A 14463-nucleotide genomic window follows, 5' to 3' on the forward strand; every position below is an offset into this window, starting at 1 on the left:
AGTTGCATCCGTGCAAAGCAAACATAAAGTCTGATCAAATGCGAATTTTGCAGCTGTAATACTTCATTTTTGCTTTCTTATTAACTTCTTTCAGATATAAATGATTAAGCTATAGGGCATAAGCAATCAGTGTAGAACTTTGATCTGTATGTTGGCGTATGAAGACTGAGGACGGCCTGGTGTTTGAAGTCCTAAGAGAAGTGAGCAAGGCCAATAGAATTTCAGCTGTGGCCTTCGGGAAAGGAGATTTTTGGCTCTTTCAGGGGTCTGCTGAGCAGGATCCCGTGAGAGACTGCCCTGGGGGGCACGGGGGCCCCAGGGGGCTGGTAGCTCTTCAAGGACAGCCTCTTCAGAGCAGGAGAACAGCCCCGTCCTGCCTGCAGAAAGAGGAGCGAGCATCGCAGGAGGCCAGCACGGAACAGCAAGGACCTTCTGACTGAACACAGAGAAGCGCACAGATGGTGGAAGGCAGAGATGGGCTGCCCGGAGGAACACAGAGGTGTGGCCGGAGTGTGCGGGTTTGGAGTTCGGGCGACCAAAGCTTGGGTGGAGCTGAAAACACTGAGGGATTAGAAGCGCTTCTGTTAAGTACATCAGCATGAAAAGAAAGGCTAAGGAAAATGTGAGCCTGCTGTTCAACGATGATTGCTGAACTTGTCCATGGAAAATTTATGGAGAAAATCTTTCTGGAAGACCTTTCTGAGCACAGGAAAGAGAAGAAGATGATTTGGAACAGCCAGCATGGATTTACTAGGGGCAAACTGTGTCTAATCAACATTACTTGACTTTCGTGATTTGATGACTGGCTCTGTGGAGGAGGGAAGAACGGTGGATGTCACTTTGACTTTAGGAAGGCCTTTGGCACAATGCTGCAGTATTCTTAGAGCCATGTTATTAAGACAGGGACTGGATAAGTGGGCTTACGAGGTTGATAGATAGTTGCCTGGACTGCTGGGCTCGAAGTCTGACTGGTGAGCAATTACCAGTGTAGGGATGTCCCTTGGCTTGATTCTGGGGCCAGTGTCGCTCAATGTCTTTATGGAAAACCTGGTTGTTAAGGAGGAGAGCGCTCTTGGGGTGCTCACGGGGAATACCAGAGCAGAGGAAGAGGCTGATGTTCTGGAGGGCGAGGCTGCTGTTTACTGGGACCTGGGCAGCCTGGAGAAGTGACTGACAGGATCCTCATGGAGTTCGGGGAAAACAAAGTCGAAGTCCTGCACCTGGGGTGGGGTAACTCCATTCATCCCATCTGATAACTGGCTGAGGACTGATGGGCTTGAAAGCAACTTTGTAGAAAAGGGATCTAGGAGTGGATCCAGGGGAACAATTATTCCCCTCTATTCAGCACTTGAGAGACTGCGCGTGGAGCCCTGTGTCCAGTTCAGACGTCTTCAGTGCAAGGAAGATGTCGACGTTCTGCAGCGCAAGACAGCCCGGGGGCTGAGCACACGACGGCGCGGGAGGAGAAGCACAGGCACCCGGGTTTGGTCGGCATGGGGAAGACAAAGGGGGAGATGGAGACCTCGCTGCTGTCTGCAAATACCTGATGGGAGGATACGGAGAAGGTGGAGCCAGACCCTTTTTGGAGGTGCACAATAGGATGAGAACCAGTGGACACAACGGGCAACACTGAAAATTCCTCTTAGACAGAAGGATTTTTGTAATTTAGTTGTGTGAGGGGTGAACTACTGGAATGGGGTGCCTGAGGAAGTTGCCAGACCTCCATCCCCAGAGGTGTTCAAGAGTCAGCTGGACAAATCCTTGACAAAGGTGGCTTAATTAGGCCTTTGAGCTGGGCTTGGGCTAGCTGATCTCCTGAGGTGCCTTCCGGCCTGAATCGCTTTATGACTGTAGTAACTGCAGGGAGAGGGGAGCATCGCGCAAAGTTGGAAAAGCAGTCAGAGCAGTCACGTTGTATGAACACCCCAGATCTCTAAGAAGGGATTGCTGAGAATGGAACTGGGTATCAAAAACACCCACCCTGTTTATTGCTGGTGAAGTGCGTTGCTCCAGATAGCGTGCACTTGCGGATGTGTGTGTCCTGCAGGAGCGATGTAGAGCTATTCAATGTATGTCCAAATCACCCAGTGCTCATGCGGTTCTCCAGTCGTTCATTCTATATGGGACTGTTTTCTTAGCTTCATTTGTCCTTTACTGATTGGAAGTGTATGTTACAAGGGTTACTAAACTGAGACTGTTTTCATAGTAAATTTTTCCTTGCACTTCTTTTTAACTAGAAGTCAGTACTGTCTGAAATAAAGTGGTAAATGTGATATTTTATATATTTTTTTTGTTTTCTCTTTAGGGGATATCAAACATATTCTAGAAAATGAACTTCAGATTCCTGCATCTAAAATGCTGTTAAAAGGATGGAAGACCGGTGATGTAGACGATAGTGTAAGTTTTCCACTGTAATTCGGTTAACTGAATTCAGGGTTTCAAACTGAGCGTCTGTGGGTGGGAATTACAATGCGAGAATTGTGAGTTTCAAACAGTGTTAGATGTGCTGGAAGAATTCTTAAAGGAAAACATTGCCAGTACATAGACAAATCACTTCAGTTTGTGTTGGTTTATATATAACATAGCCCATCTACAAAATGAATGTTATTAAATTAAGTAGATCTTGAAATAAAATATGTGGTGGTATTGTAAATAAGTAGCAATAATTAAAAGAAAAAATATGTCACAATTGGTGAGTGTTTAATATTTATAACGATTTTTCTCCCCGCAGACTGTTTTAAAAACTCTACACTTGCCAAAAAATAATTGTCTTTATGTTCTAACACCTGACCTGCCTCCTCCTTCTTCGAGTCATTCTGGGTAAGTCTTTTGGCCACACGTGCTGCTCGAGTGACTTGGTGTGTCTGTGTTTCATGAGGCCACGCGTATCCCTGCAGGGACCTGCAGTCAGTGAACAGCGTTGTCACTGCGCTAGGGGGCACGGGGACGAGCGGCCTCAGCACCTCGCTGTTGGGAAGAAGGTCGTTCAAGGTTTATAAAACCTTGGCGTGTGCATGAACCGCTTGGGGCCACTTTGACACCTTCCAAGTGCGATGACTTCAATTGAACAAAAATCTAGTCCCTGCGGAACTGGCCTTTCATAGCTTACTGCATTGTGTTGGTTCATTTAACAGAAAGTTGTACGCATCATTGCCAACAAACGAGAGTTTTTTCTGGAATGTTTGTTACATTATTTTATCTTACCTTCTTAGACTTTAAAAATGTATGTAGATAGGCTAAATAATCAATTTTCCCTAAAGGAGCTGGATGTATCTTATTACTGATTTGAATACTTGGTTAATGGTGACTGTTCCTATGTTAGTGGATATTCCTAAGGACTGAAAATGAAGCGCTGTTTTATAGGAAACGGGACGTTTACTGGTGTGACGCGACGTGCAGTGACGCTGCTGAGCTCGGCTCCTTCTCTCCTGCCCTCCGTTCTGCGGCGCGGCCCCGTGTGCCGTGTCCCAGGAGGGCGCTGTTTCTCGGGCGGCCGCTAGACGGCGCCCGGCCCGGTCGCGCTGCGCCCGCGCGCTGGGACGCCGGGGGTGTCCGAACGGGGAGCCGCTTCCCGCCCGTGTGGTTCCGCGGGAGGACGTTCTAGTGCAGCCGTGTTACGGGCGAGCGAAATCCTGTGACAACCAATACAAACAAATAACTCTTCTCCTAGTGACTGAAAGTACTTCGTGTAGCACCGGAAGGTGCTTGTGCACAGAACCTCCTGCCGCGGAGGAGATAAGAGTGCTGATATGAGTTATGATAATAAAGAAAAGAAGCATGAAGAGGGGGAATCGTGGCGTCCTAACAGGAGTGGAGTGGTGCTGAACTGGATGTGCTTACGGGAACTGTGGTCCTGGGGACAAGAAACCGTTGTACTTAAGCAGCACATTGAAGGACAGAAAAAATACAGTAGAAAAACGCTGTAGATACTAATTGGGATTTTTAAACATCCATCTCCGGTTTCAAAATTCTCTACCCAGGTTTCACTGTACATTGTAATTCGAATTTCTTCACTTCTGGAAAGGAAACTGGGGTCCGAAGAATGTCATTTATTGCAATTACAATAAACTATGTAACAGCCAACTGTTTAAAAACAGTTCTTGGGCTTTTAAATTGGATGAATAGTTTAAAAGAGCTTTACTTGCTAGTAAAATCAAAGTGGTTGTTACCTTTACAGTTTATACTTGTTTCATAGTGGAGATTAGTCCTGTGTATTTTTAAGAGAAAGCTGGTAGCTTTGGGATAGCAAATGATGATTAATTAGTGGCTACTTAAGGATAATTTGAGGCTAGATCATCTCCCTGAAGTCATAAATTCTAGATGAAAGGGGAGGCTTGCCTCCAATTAAAGCATCCGTGCAGATCAAAACACATCTAATTGAAGCAATGTTCCAAACCCGGTTACACTGTTTACTGCCTACTGTTAGGTCACTTATTTTTCAGATTAGTTTGTTACCCACGATTTTTAAAAGCATCTTGCTCACATCTATTATTAATGGATGTTAAGGAACTTTGCCTCTTACTTTGTGAGTTCATCTGTTGTTTTCTTCAAATGCCTTCTGTTTTGAACTATAAATAAATAGTTGTGATTTGCGTATCTCCAGAAAGTGGTATTTGAAAAGCCTGAGCTTTCAGTACATGATATTTTATGTATATTCCCTTCTTAAAAGGAGCAATCTCGTCACAGCTCTGTAAACTCCAGTTTGTGCCTTTTCTTGAGCAGTGTCTGAAAGGTCCTTTTCCACGGTGTTGGTACAGTGGCATCGAAGTTTATTGTGACAGACCGAGCGGGCTTAACCCAGAACTGACTTAAAACTGACGTCTGCATGCAATGGCAGTGATCCTGCAGTAAACAGGCGGAAATCTCCTAGGCGGTCTTTGCTCATCAGTGGCATAGCCAAAGCTTTTATAGGCAATAGAAACCCAGCAAATTACCACCGTAAGCTAGTAAATTGAGGTGTAAAGATGAAATCTAAATGTCAGCCACCACCTGCAGGGTTACACGCCCTGCTTGCACAGTTTCAGTCAGCAGAGCCATACTTACCCGTGTGCGGTGCCAGGGCAGTAACAACGTGCTGCGTGAGCTGTGCGTGTAGCGAGTTCTGCCTTATCCCCGAGGCTGCGGTCACTCGGCCTCCCGTCCCATGCGCCCCCCGGTGTCTGACTGCTGTCTGTCCGTCCGTGTGTCTCGGAGCGCCTGTGTCTTTCGTCCCTGCACAGCCATCGCGGCCCTGCTCAGCCGGCAGCGGGGCGCCGTGGAGGCGGGGAGACAGCGCGTGCGGCAGGTGGCGCTGTAGCCCGTCCGGGAGGCTGGCTGGATGGCTGTGGGAGCCGTGCTGCACTGCAGCCTTCGGCTAGGGCGGGCAGTGATTTAGGTCCGTGCTTTCTACCCATCTGTCGATTTACACCCAGTCTTTGAGACATTTATGACGCTGTCAGGACTCCTTGAAACTAGTGAAGAAGTTCAAAAGTTACTGTGTGGGACAGGTGGGTGAGAAAGACTTGATTTCCTTGGGAAAGCAGCCTTGAAAGGACAGGTGCCAAAGAACAGCCATCGTTTAATTGTCCGAGGGGAGGAGAGATCCCTTGCACCGGCTTTGTCGGATTAGATTCTTCGCTTCCTCAGGGCGATTTTCCTTCCCTTTGTTGCCTCGGCCAGCCATACCCGGTTCAGGAAAAGCTGTTGTTGGACGTGGCAGAGGGGGCGGCATCAAAAGCAAAGGGGTGCAAGTCAGGCCACAGAGCTGGGTCACCCCGCTCCCCTCCTTTCTGTTGTGCGTGTTCTGGGAGGCCCCTGTTGATTTAATGAATATAATGTATTTTATATTGAGACTTTTTTTGCTAAATAGCTGAGAGTCTCAGATAGACCTGATGGATCATTAGAAAGTTCAGGCCAGTTACAAGCTGTTTGACCAGGTGCATACCGTTGGAATTATTACAAGTAATGAATTTTTGCAAAGGGATTATAAATTACTTAGGAAAAGTAGTCACCTGTGTGGTAGGGTGAAAAGCCCCACCTGTCACACAGCAGGACGGTTTGCTGCGGGGAGTGGGACCGGTGTAACCTGCACCCCCCGGTCACCGGTGTAACCTGCACCCCCCGATCACCGGTGTAACCTGCACCCCAGTCACCGGTGTAACCTGCACCCCCCAGTCACCGGTGTAACCTGCACCCCCCGATCACCGGTGTAACCTGCACCCCCCGTCACCGGTGTAACCTGCACCCCCCCGTCACCGGTGTAACCTGCACCCCCCCGTCACCGGTGTAACCTGCACCCCGATCACCGGTGTAACCTGCACCCCGGTCACCGGTGTAACCTGCACCCCCCCGTCACCGGTGTAACCTGCACCCCGATCACCAGTATAACCTGCACCCCGGTCGCTGGTGCTGTTTGCCGCACAGGAGCGGTGCCTTGCTCTGGTTACTCTGACAGCTTCAATGAGAATGGTAAGATTAGTGTTTTATTTTCACATCTGCTCAGAAGGCAGTTTAAAAACCCCAAAGTTTAAAATGCAATAGAATGTAAACAAAAGGGCTTCTGCTCATTTACATGTTAGCCAGCTTTGCTAACTGATTGCTGTTTGAACCTAATCTGCCACCTCCTGCTGCATTAGCTACAACAAACATTACATTTACATACTGATTTCTTATTTTGTTTTAATGTAAATAATCCGTAATTACAGTAAATTTGGACTTCTGTTGACATGAGCTTGTATAAATCTGTAAGTTTAAAATGGAAATGTTAATTACCTTGTGTCATACCTATTTATATAAAATGCAGAGATTTTGGGAGGAATCTCCATGTGACTGAGAAGGATGTTGCCTAATGGGAAATACTGCATGTGTTTCACAAAGACTTATGAACTGAAATGGAAAGGAGCATTTGCTGATCATTGATGAAGGATATGCATTTTGTTTCAAAGCATAACATATTATTAACATTTCAAAGAAAAATGCTGTTGAAAAGCGAATTATTACCTCAGAAATTAAAGCATTAAGGCAGTCACTTAATAATAGATACAACCAGTCTATTCTGTGTACTGTTACAGAACAATACAAAAGTACTAAAACTGGAGGCTTAAATACATCATAATAAATTTCAATACTAATGCCGTCTTGCTCCAGCATTGCATAGACTCGTTAGGCAGCTGCTGTCCGCTGAGATCAGCGTCACTTGCAGTAACACGTATTTTGGATAAATATTGTTTCTGTTCTCAGTTTATTTGGCTCGTGGTTTATGAATCGTGCTGTGTTGGGATTTGGATGGAGTGGCTGGCGAATAAACTCCTTCCAGACTCTTGGTTGAGTTTTGATGTTTTGAGTTTAGTGAAAAATAAATAAATCCTGCAGCTTCCATTGCACGGAATGTGGAATGGTTGTGTTACACGTGCGGAGTCTCGGTCTGGCACCGAGCTTCTGTGCGCGTGATGTTCCGGTAACGGTGCTGTGCAGGGAAACCTGTGTGTTTTGTCTGTTCTGGGGCTCGTGTTTAGGTGTAGGCGCAGTTTGCAGTGGGGAGAGATGATGCTGATAAGACTGGCCTACTTTAATCCTGTTTCTAGATTTACCTGTGCTGCTAATTAATTCTCAGATTAATTAAAATCTGTTGGTGCTGATGGCAAAAAAGAAAAAAGGGAAAAAGAAAGAAAATCTGTTCTGACTTTAATGGGACCTGGGTTTGGCCCTGATTTTTTATTTTGTTTTAATGCGGAAGTTTCATTTAGAAGACGGTAATAACCGATAACGTTTGCAGGAAAATGAAGCAGCTGCAAACACTGAAGCCACGATTTCAGAGATGTGCATGGTGTTTGGCAGTCAGTCTTAGTACAGTCGTGTGCACCGCAAAGACGTGAAATAGGCTTCAGCTTACTGCCCGAGAGCAGGCTTCTGCAGGTACACCTGGTCTGTGCGTTGTTCATAGCCGCAATGGCTGGGAGCGCCCTTTCAGGCGCGGCGTGCTGCGGAACAGGGCGCTCCTGGCACAGGTGGTCTGGGGGCTGCTGGGGAAGTGCGGACGGGGCACCGACGGGGCCGCTTGTCCTGCCCTGGCCCGGCTGGCACCGACGGGGCCGCTTGTCCTGCCCTGGCCCAGCTGGCACCGACGGGGCCGCTTGTCCCGCCCTGGCCCGGCTGGCACCGATGGGGCCACTTGTCCTGCCCTGGCCTGGCTGGCACCGACGGGGCCGCTTGTCCTGGCCCGGCCCGGCTGGCACCGCAGAGGTCGCTGGCACCGCAGAGGTCGCTGGCACCGCAGCCCTGGTGCGGCGCCGTTCCCCTGGCGGTGATGCGGGAACATGTGGCCCGGGTCTCGCAGCGCCCAGACCTGGGCAGCTCCAGGGGTTGCAGGCTGACCCCTGGGCTGCTGTGTAAGCAGAAGTAATGGTCCTCATTGCGTTATTTTTCTGAAGAAAGGGTAAATAATTAACCATGCACTTTAATTGCTGACACTTTCAAACTCCACTTTTTCCTCAATATTTTCAAGTTGTGTGTTGGTTTTTGTTTTGTGTTTGTTTTTTTTAGCCAGCTTAATTTTCAGCATCTTATTTGACTATTTGGCTATAAACATGTACTGAGAATTCGCTTGTTAACAGCATTGAGCTCATGTTGTTCAGAAATCCGAAAAGCAGAGTTGTCAGAATTGTTAGTTACTTCAAAAACGAAGGCTTTTAAATTCAAGGCACTCCATTTAAATGACCTCTGTGTGAACAGTGTTCCTCCCTTTTCCAAATGCGCTCTGCTGTCACACCAGATGAGACAGAGAAGCGCAAGGCCTTTCCCGTGGACGGACGCTGTGGTCGGCGTGCGGTGTTTGGTGGGGCTGCGCTGCGTGTGCCGTGCGTACCCCGGGGGCGGGGGCTTCACCCAGCTGGCCCGTGCCATTCTGCTCACACAGCTGCAGGATGAAACCGCCGGTCCTGTTACCAGCTGGCATTTAGCTTTTCAGGGTCAGAAACAGCTCCAGCAGCCTCGGGTGGTTCTGCGCGGAGTCAGGGCCATTCGCATGCTGCAATTAAATATGTCGTTCACCTCCAGTATTTCCTGAAAACAAACAAAAAATCCGAATTGGAAAAAGCACAGCGGGATATTTGAGTTGCTACTGGACATTTGCCAAAAGAAAGCATGATTATGGCGATGCTAAACTTATTAACAGTCACATTCGAATTTCCTTTGAAAACAGGCAAACAGCTTCTCAGGACTACTTTTTTCTTACCTAGTTGAAGGACTGTTAGGTATTTTAGGAATTTTTAGGTCTTTTCTTGCAATATGTTGTGACAAGTGCAGCCAACTTTGTGTTCACTGTGGTGGATTTACCTGAGTGACATTTGTAGTCTCTTGCACACTGGATCCAACCTAGCGTTGACAATGAGTTACATTTATCTTCCCTATTACAAAACCGTAAAATACCAGAAATAGTACTTGTCGTTTTGTTTTGTCGTATGTGATTATTACATTTAAGATGTCACAGAATCCAAATTAAGTTGCTAAGTGAGGATATTTTTGTAAGGTAACATTGCTTGAGATGTTAAAGCAAATTGTGCATCTCTTGCTGAAGCATCCAGTGAGTCTTGGTGGGTCCCGTATCCTCTGAGCAGCAGCACTGCCGATCGGCCGTTCCAGGAGGAGGTAACGCCAACACACCCGGGCTCGGACAAACTACCGTCTTCCTTATCTTCTTGTGTCTTGAGATACAGCTGTTCTCATCTGCATACAGAGCTTGTCCTTCATTGCATGTCCAAGTGTTGTGGAACAGAGAAGATGTGAATCTGTTATTCTTCTAAGAGCGTGTGATGAGAGCAAAAAGACTCAAATAAGCCTAATTTAATTCCCCGTGCTACTGAACATCGCGTCTGCATGAACGTTGTCTAGAAAGCCCAGCTATGTACAGCGCTTGCTGCGGTTTTGTAGCCCGTGTGAGATGGTGCACAGCTGCAGCTGCTGTCTCCCTGCCTCCTCGTTTGGAAAGCAGATAGCTGCATAATTAGATACCCAATTAAGCACACAGGATCCAGATGTTCCATTACCAAGAAAATAACAAAAACCCCAGGTTTGTGACAACGTGAACATATAGTTGGCCTGGTTAATCTTTAAGATTTTTTTTTTTAATTCATATCATTAATGGTGTTTTAAGGTACACTTAAAGCAATTTGAGCAGAACTAACTTTTCTAAATGCTCAGTACCCACGTGAGACGTTTTGCTGTGGTTCGTGTTCCAGTGGTCATTAGCGGGGCGCGAGCGCTTTGGTGAAGCGGAGCGGAAGGATCCGGGTCGGGTTTATCTCCGGGTGACCGGGGGAGGGGCGCGCGCTCGGCCGCCTGCTGCTCGCACCAGGTTTCAGTGCGCTGTGGCTCGATGTAGTGTCTGCTCGTCAATATGCTTACGAGCCTGGTATTAATGGCATTGCGAGTGCTAAATATACCCGATGTTCGTGAAGATAATGTGACTCTCCATTTTGAGAATACTTAACATTCAAAGAGCTTTAAGGCTGCGGTTGCCTTATTAGGGAAGGAGCTGGGGAATGGCCTTTGGTCATTCTCAGCATGCTTCCCTGCGTTCAGGAGCGAAAAGAGAGATGATAATGTGCCTGGACTTGTCTGTATGGAGTTTAGGGTACCCTGGGGTTTTGCATCTAACTGTAAAACAAGCTATAACATGCTTATCCCTGAGCTCCTTGTTTTTCTTTCAACCATTTCAGGGCTCTGCAGGAGTCATTAAATCAAAACTTCATGCTGATTGTCACCCATCGAGAAGTGCAGCGGGAGTACAACCTCAACTTCTCGGGCAGCAGTACCATTCAGGAGGTGAGTGCGGCTCCGCAGCCGAACAGCGAACGCAGCTCGGTACAGCTCAGGCCGGCTCGGCGAGAGACGGCGTACGTGCTCTCAGTGGATATTCCTTTATTTTATTAGTTTTTTTGGTTTAATCAACTGGATCATCAAGACTGCTGTGGCCTAAAAAGGTTTTCTATTAAATTATGCAGGAAAAAATGTTACTTTTTGCACTGTAGTAGCAAAATATTCACGCAGCGTTTATTGAGCTATGCTAGAGTGATGAGGAAAGGCAATTATTCACATTACACTTTACCCCATGCCCCTTGAAGCTCCCTGTGTCTGTTCTCCGCCCCAGCTCCGTCTCCGTTGGAGGCGGCTGTGCCACCGCTGGCCGCTGCCGCGGTGCTGTGGTTCCTTCTGCCCCGGCAGTTGGAGGCGGCTGTGCCACCGCTGGCTGCTGCTGTGGTGCTGTGGTTCCTTCTGCCCCGGCAGTTGGAGGCGGCTGTGCCACCGCTGGCCGCTGCCGCGGTGCTGTGGTTCCTTCTGCCCCGGCAGTTGGAGGCGGCTGTGCCACCGCTGGCTGCTGCTGTGGTGCTGTGGTTCCTTCTGCCCCGGCAGTTGGAGGCGGCTGTGCCACCGCTGGTTGCTGCTGTGGTGCTGTGGTTCCTTCTGCCCCGGCAGTTGGAGGCGGCTGTGCCACCGCTGGTTGCTGCTGTGGTGCTGTGGTTCCTTCTGCCCCGGCAGTTGGAGGCGGCTGTGCCACCGCTGGCTGCTGCTGTGGTGCTGTGGTTCCTTCTGCCCCGGCAGTTGGAGGCGGCTGTGCCACCGCTGGCCGCTGCCGCGGTGCTGTGGTTCCTTCTGCCCCGGCAGTTGGAGGCGGCTGTGCCACCGCTGGCTGCTGCTGTGGTGCTGTGGTTCCTTCTGCCCCGGCAGTTGGAGGCGGCTGTGCCACCGCTGGTTGCTGCTGTGGTGCTGTGGTTCCTTCTGCCCCGGCAGTTGGAGGCGGCTGTGCCACCGCTGGTTGCTGCTGTGGTGCTGTGGTTCCTTCTGCCCCGGCAGTTGGAGGCGGCTGTGCCACCGCTGGTTGCTGCTGTGGTGCTGTGGTTCCTTCTGCCCCGGCAGTTGGAGGCGGCTGTGCCACCGCTGGCTGCTGCTGTGGTGCTGTGGTTCCTTCTGCCCCGGCAGTTGGAGGCGGCTGTGCCACCGCTGGTTGCTGCTGTGGTGCTGTGGTTCCTTCTGCCCCGGCAGTTGGAGGCGGCTGTGCCACCGCTGGCTGCTGCTGTGGTGCTGTGGTTCCTTCTGCCCCGGCAGTTGGAGGCGGCTGTGCCACCGCTGGTTGCTGCCGCGGTGCTGTGGTTCCTTCTGCCCCGGCAGTTGGAGGCGGCTGTGCCACCGCTGGTTGCTGCTGTGGTGCTGTGGTTCCTTCTGCCCCGGCAGTTGGAGGCGGCTGTGCCACCGCTGGTTGCTGCTGTGGTGCTGTGGTTCCTTCTGCCCCGGCAGTTGGAGGCGGCTGTGCCACCGCTGGTTGCTGCCGCGGTGCTGTGGTTCCTTCTGCCCCGGCAGCCCAGCGGTTCTGTGCCCATGGACGTCACCGCCGTTCTGTGGGACGGCCAGCAAGGGGTGGTGTTGCAGAGAACTTGGGCAGAATTAAGCCCCGTAGGAGCAAATAAGCCTGACTCTGGGCCCTCAGAATTTAGACCAAGCAGTCCTTGCACATTTTTAAAACACCTTACTGAACCCAAGGGCTGTTGTCTAACGCTCCATGGTTTTCCTGATGCCAGATGGTTTGGATGTTATTTTCCGTATAACCCACTGACTTCTGGAAACACGACAAACAATCCAGAAATGTGAATCTTCAGAATTCACATTGCAAAATATTAAGATGAAATGTTTGCTTTTCAAATTAAATGTATGTTTGCTATTGGTCTGACACTTCTCTCAGTCTTTTAGGATTGAACAGATTTTATTGAAGCTTTTCATGTCACATGCTGACATTGTAGACAGAATTATTTTAAGTTCCGTAATAGTAGCTGTAGCAGCAATACAGCAATGGATAATGATAATGAATTGTTTTCATTGGGAATCTTATCATTCCTAAGAGAAATTCTGATCTTTCCCCTGCATGAAAGCCTGTTTTCTGCTTTACCTTTTGAAACCTGTTCTAGGAAGTTCTGAGATTTTTCTTGAACATGAACAACCACGCACAGTTGCATCAGCTTGTTTTTTGAGGGGCCAAGCTTGCACGATTTACAATTAAAAATAATGTGAATATTTGTGGAAAGAAGTGATCAGAATATTTGGTTTTAGTTTCAAGATGGTGATGTTTTTGAGATGTCTGTGTGTGCTGTCGGCTCCTGGCGGGTGTTCCCTGGCTGTAAGAGCCAGGGCGCTGTGGCGGCGCTGGGAGCCCAGGCTGCCTTCATGTGCACTGGGGTTTTCTTGTTTGTCCGTAACAAACGGTTACAGTCAACGTGGTAACGTACAAAGTTGACCTAATTTAAAAGTCAATTATGATTTTCCCCATTAAACAACCAAAATCCAAAAAGCCCCCTGCCTACCACCTGCAGTCAGCGTGAGCATCAGACCTTTCTTTGCCCTTGTGCCCGTACGTAAGCACAGCGCCCCATGCAGGGTTCAAAATCATGAAGACAATTTCAGTTGCTAAAATGCAAAGAGAGCTCTGGACCTCCTGTGCAGCTGGTGCTGAGCAGGAGAACCAGCGCGAGTCCCGCGGAAGTCGCTGGGGATTCGGCCGAGGTGGAGGGCTTGGCGAGCGTTTGTCTAACGACAGAAAACAAGCCCGGTTTTGTACGTTAACTCCCTCAGGGCTTCTTCGTGTTTTCTTCGTATAGCACGGAGCGAGCGTTGTAGCAAACGGCTGATGAGCGTGGTCACTGTGCGGCCTGGCGGAGCCACTGGTGCCCTTCCTCTCTCCCTTGTCTCCGCTCTCCAGGGACTGCTGGGTTGTTTCGTTCGCTCTCGTGTTCACACCTCAACAAATCAATAGTTTACTTTCCTTCTGGTGTGTTTTACAGCGGTGGAAAAGCTCCGTGCGAGTTGCGGTTGCCAACCACAAGAGGGCAGGAAGGACTATTCAATTATTCCCTGAAAATGCCGTTCAGCGTTTTCAAATTAGCTTCTGGTATATTAACAAAAAGGAGTATAATGGCCAAGTTATTGTTTGATTTACAGATAATTGGCATATTGCAGGGAGGAGACTTAATTTCACCCTTTTAAATTAAACAGGGAGATTTAAAAAGACATAAAATATTCATTAATGTTCAGTGATTATAAAGCAGTGGCATATATTTATTCTACCTTTATTACTGTTTCGATGGGGAAAATACTGCAAATATTTCAGAAATCGACTTGGCCATACTGACAAGTTGAAATGTTTAAGCAGTGTTAATGCAATCTACTCACACACGCTGTCCTATGCAGAAAGATTCAAAATGACTGCATCAATTATTCAAAGAAGTATTTAAGATTCTCGAAGTGTTTTACTGCTTGCCACAGTTGGCTGCAACTGTCTGTGCAGGGCGGGTTGGTGGGTTTGCTGCTGTTACTGGTGCTGCCGGTGTTCAGGAATAGGTGTTTTTCCAAGTGCTTCAAAACCGCCCCCAAGCCCACACCAAACCTTCAACCCCAGCGCCCCTTAAAAATTGTCCTGGATATTCAGTGCGCTGAATGCAA

At 48.6% G+C, this 14463-nt stretch overlaps 1 protein-coding gene across 2 annotated transcripts in view; it reads left to right on the forward strand.

Annotated features, from left to right (window-relative positions):
* FAF1 (Fas associated factor 1) overlaps positions 1–14463 on the forward strand; it is a 155555-nt gene that overhangs the window by 38147 nt on the left and 102945 nt on the right. For both annotated transcript variants that reach the window (XM_071809880.1, XM_065842071.2), the window contains 3 exons: positions 2306–2397; positions 2732–2820; positions 10695–10800. In XM_071809880.1, coding sequence (XP_071665981.1) covers positions 2306–2397; positions 2732–2820; positions 10695–10800 — 287 coding nt within the window. The remainder of the gene's footprint in view (positions 1–2305; positions 2398–2731; positions 2821–10694; positions 10801–14463) is intronic.

Source organism: Patagioenas fasciata, chromosome 6 (genome assembly GCF_037038585.1).
Source record: "Patagioenas fasciata isolate bPatFas1 chromosome 6, bPatFas1.hap1, whole genome shotgun sequence".
NCBI lineage: Eukaryota > Metazoa > Chordata > Aves > Columbiformes > Columbidae > Patagioenas > Patagioenas fasciata.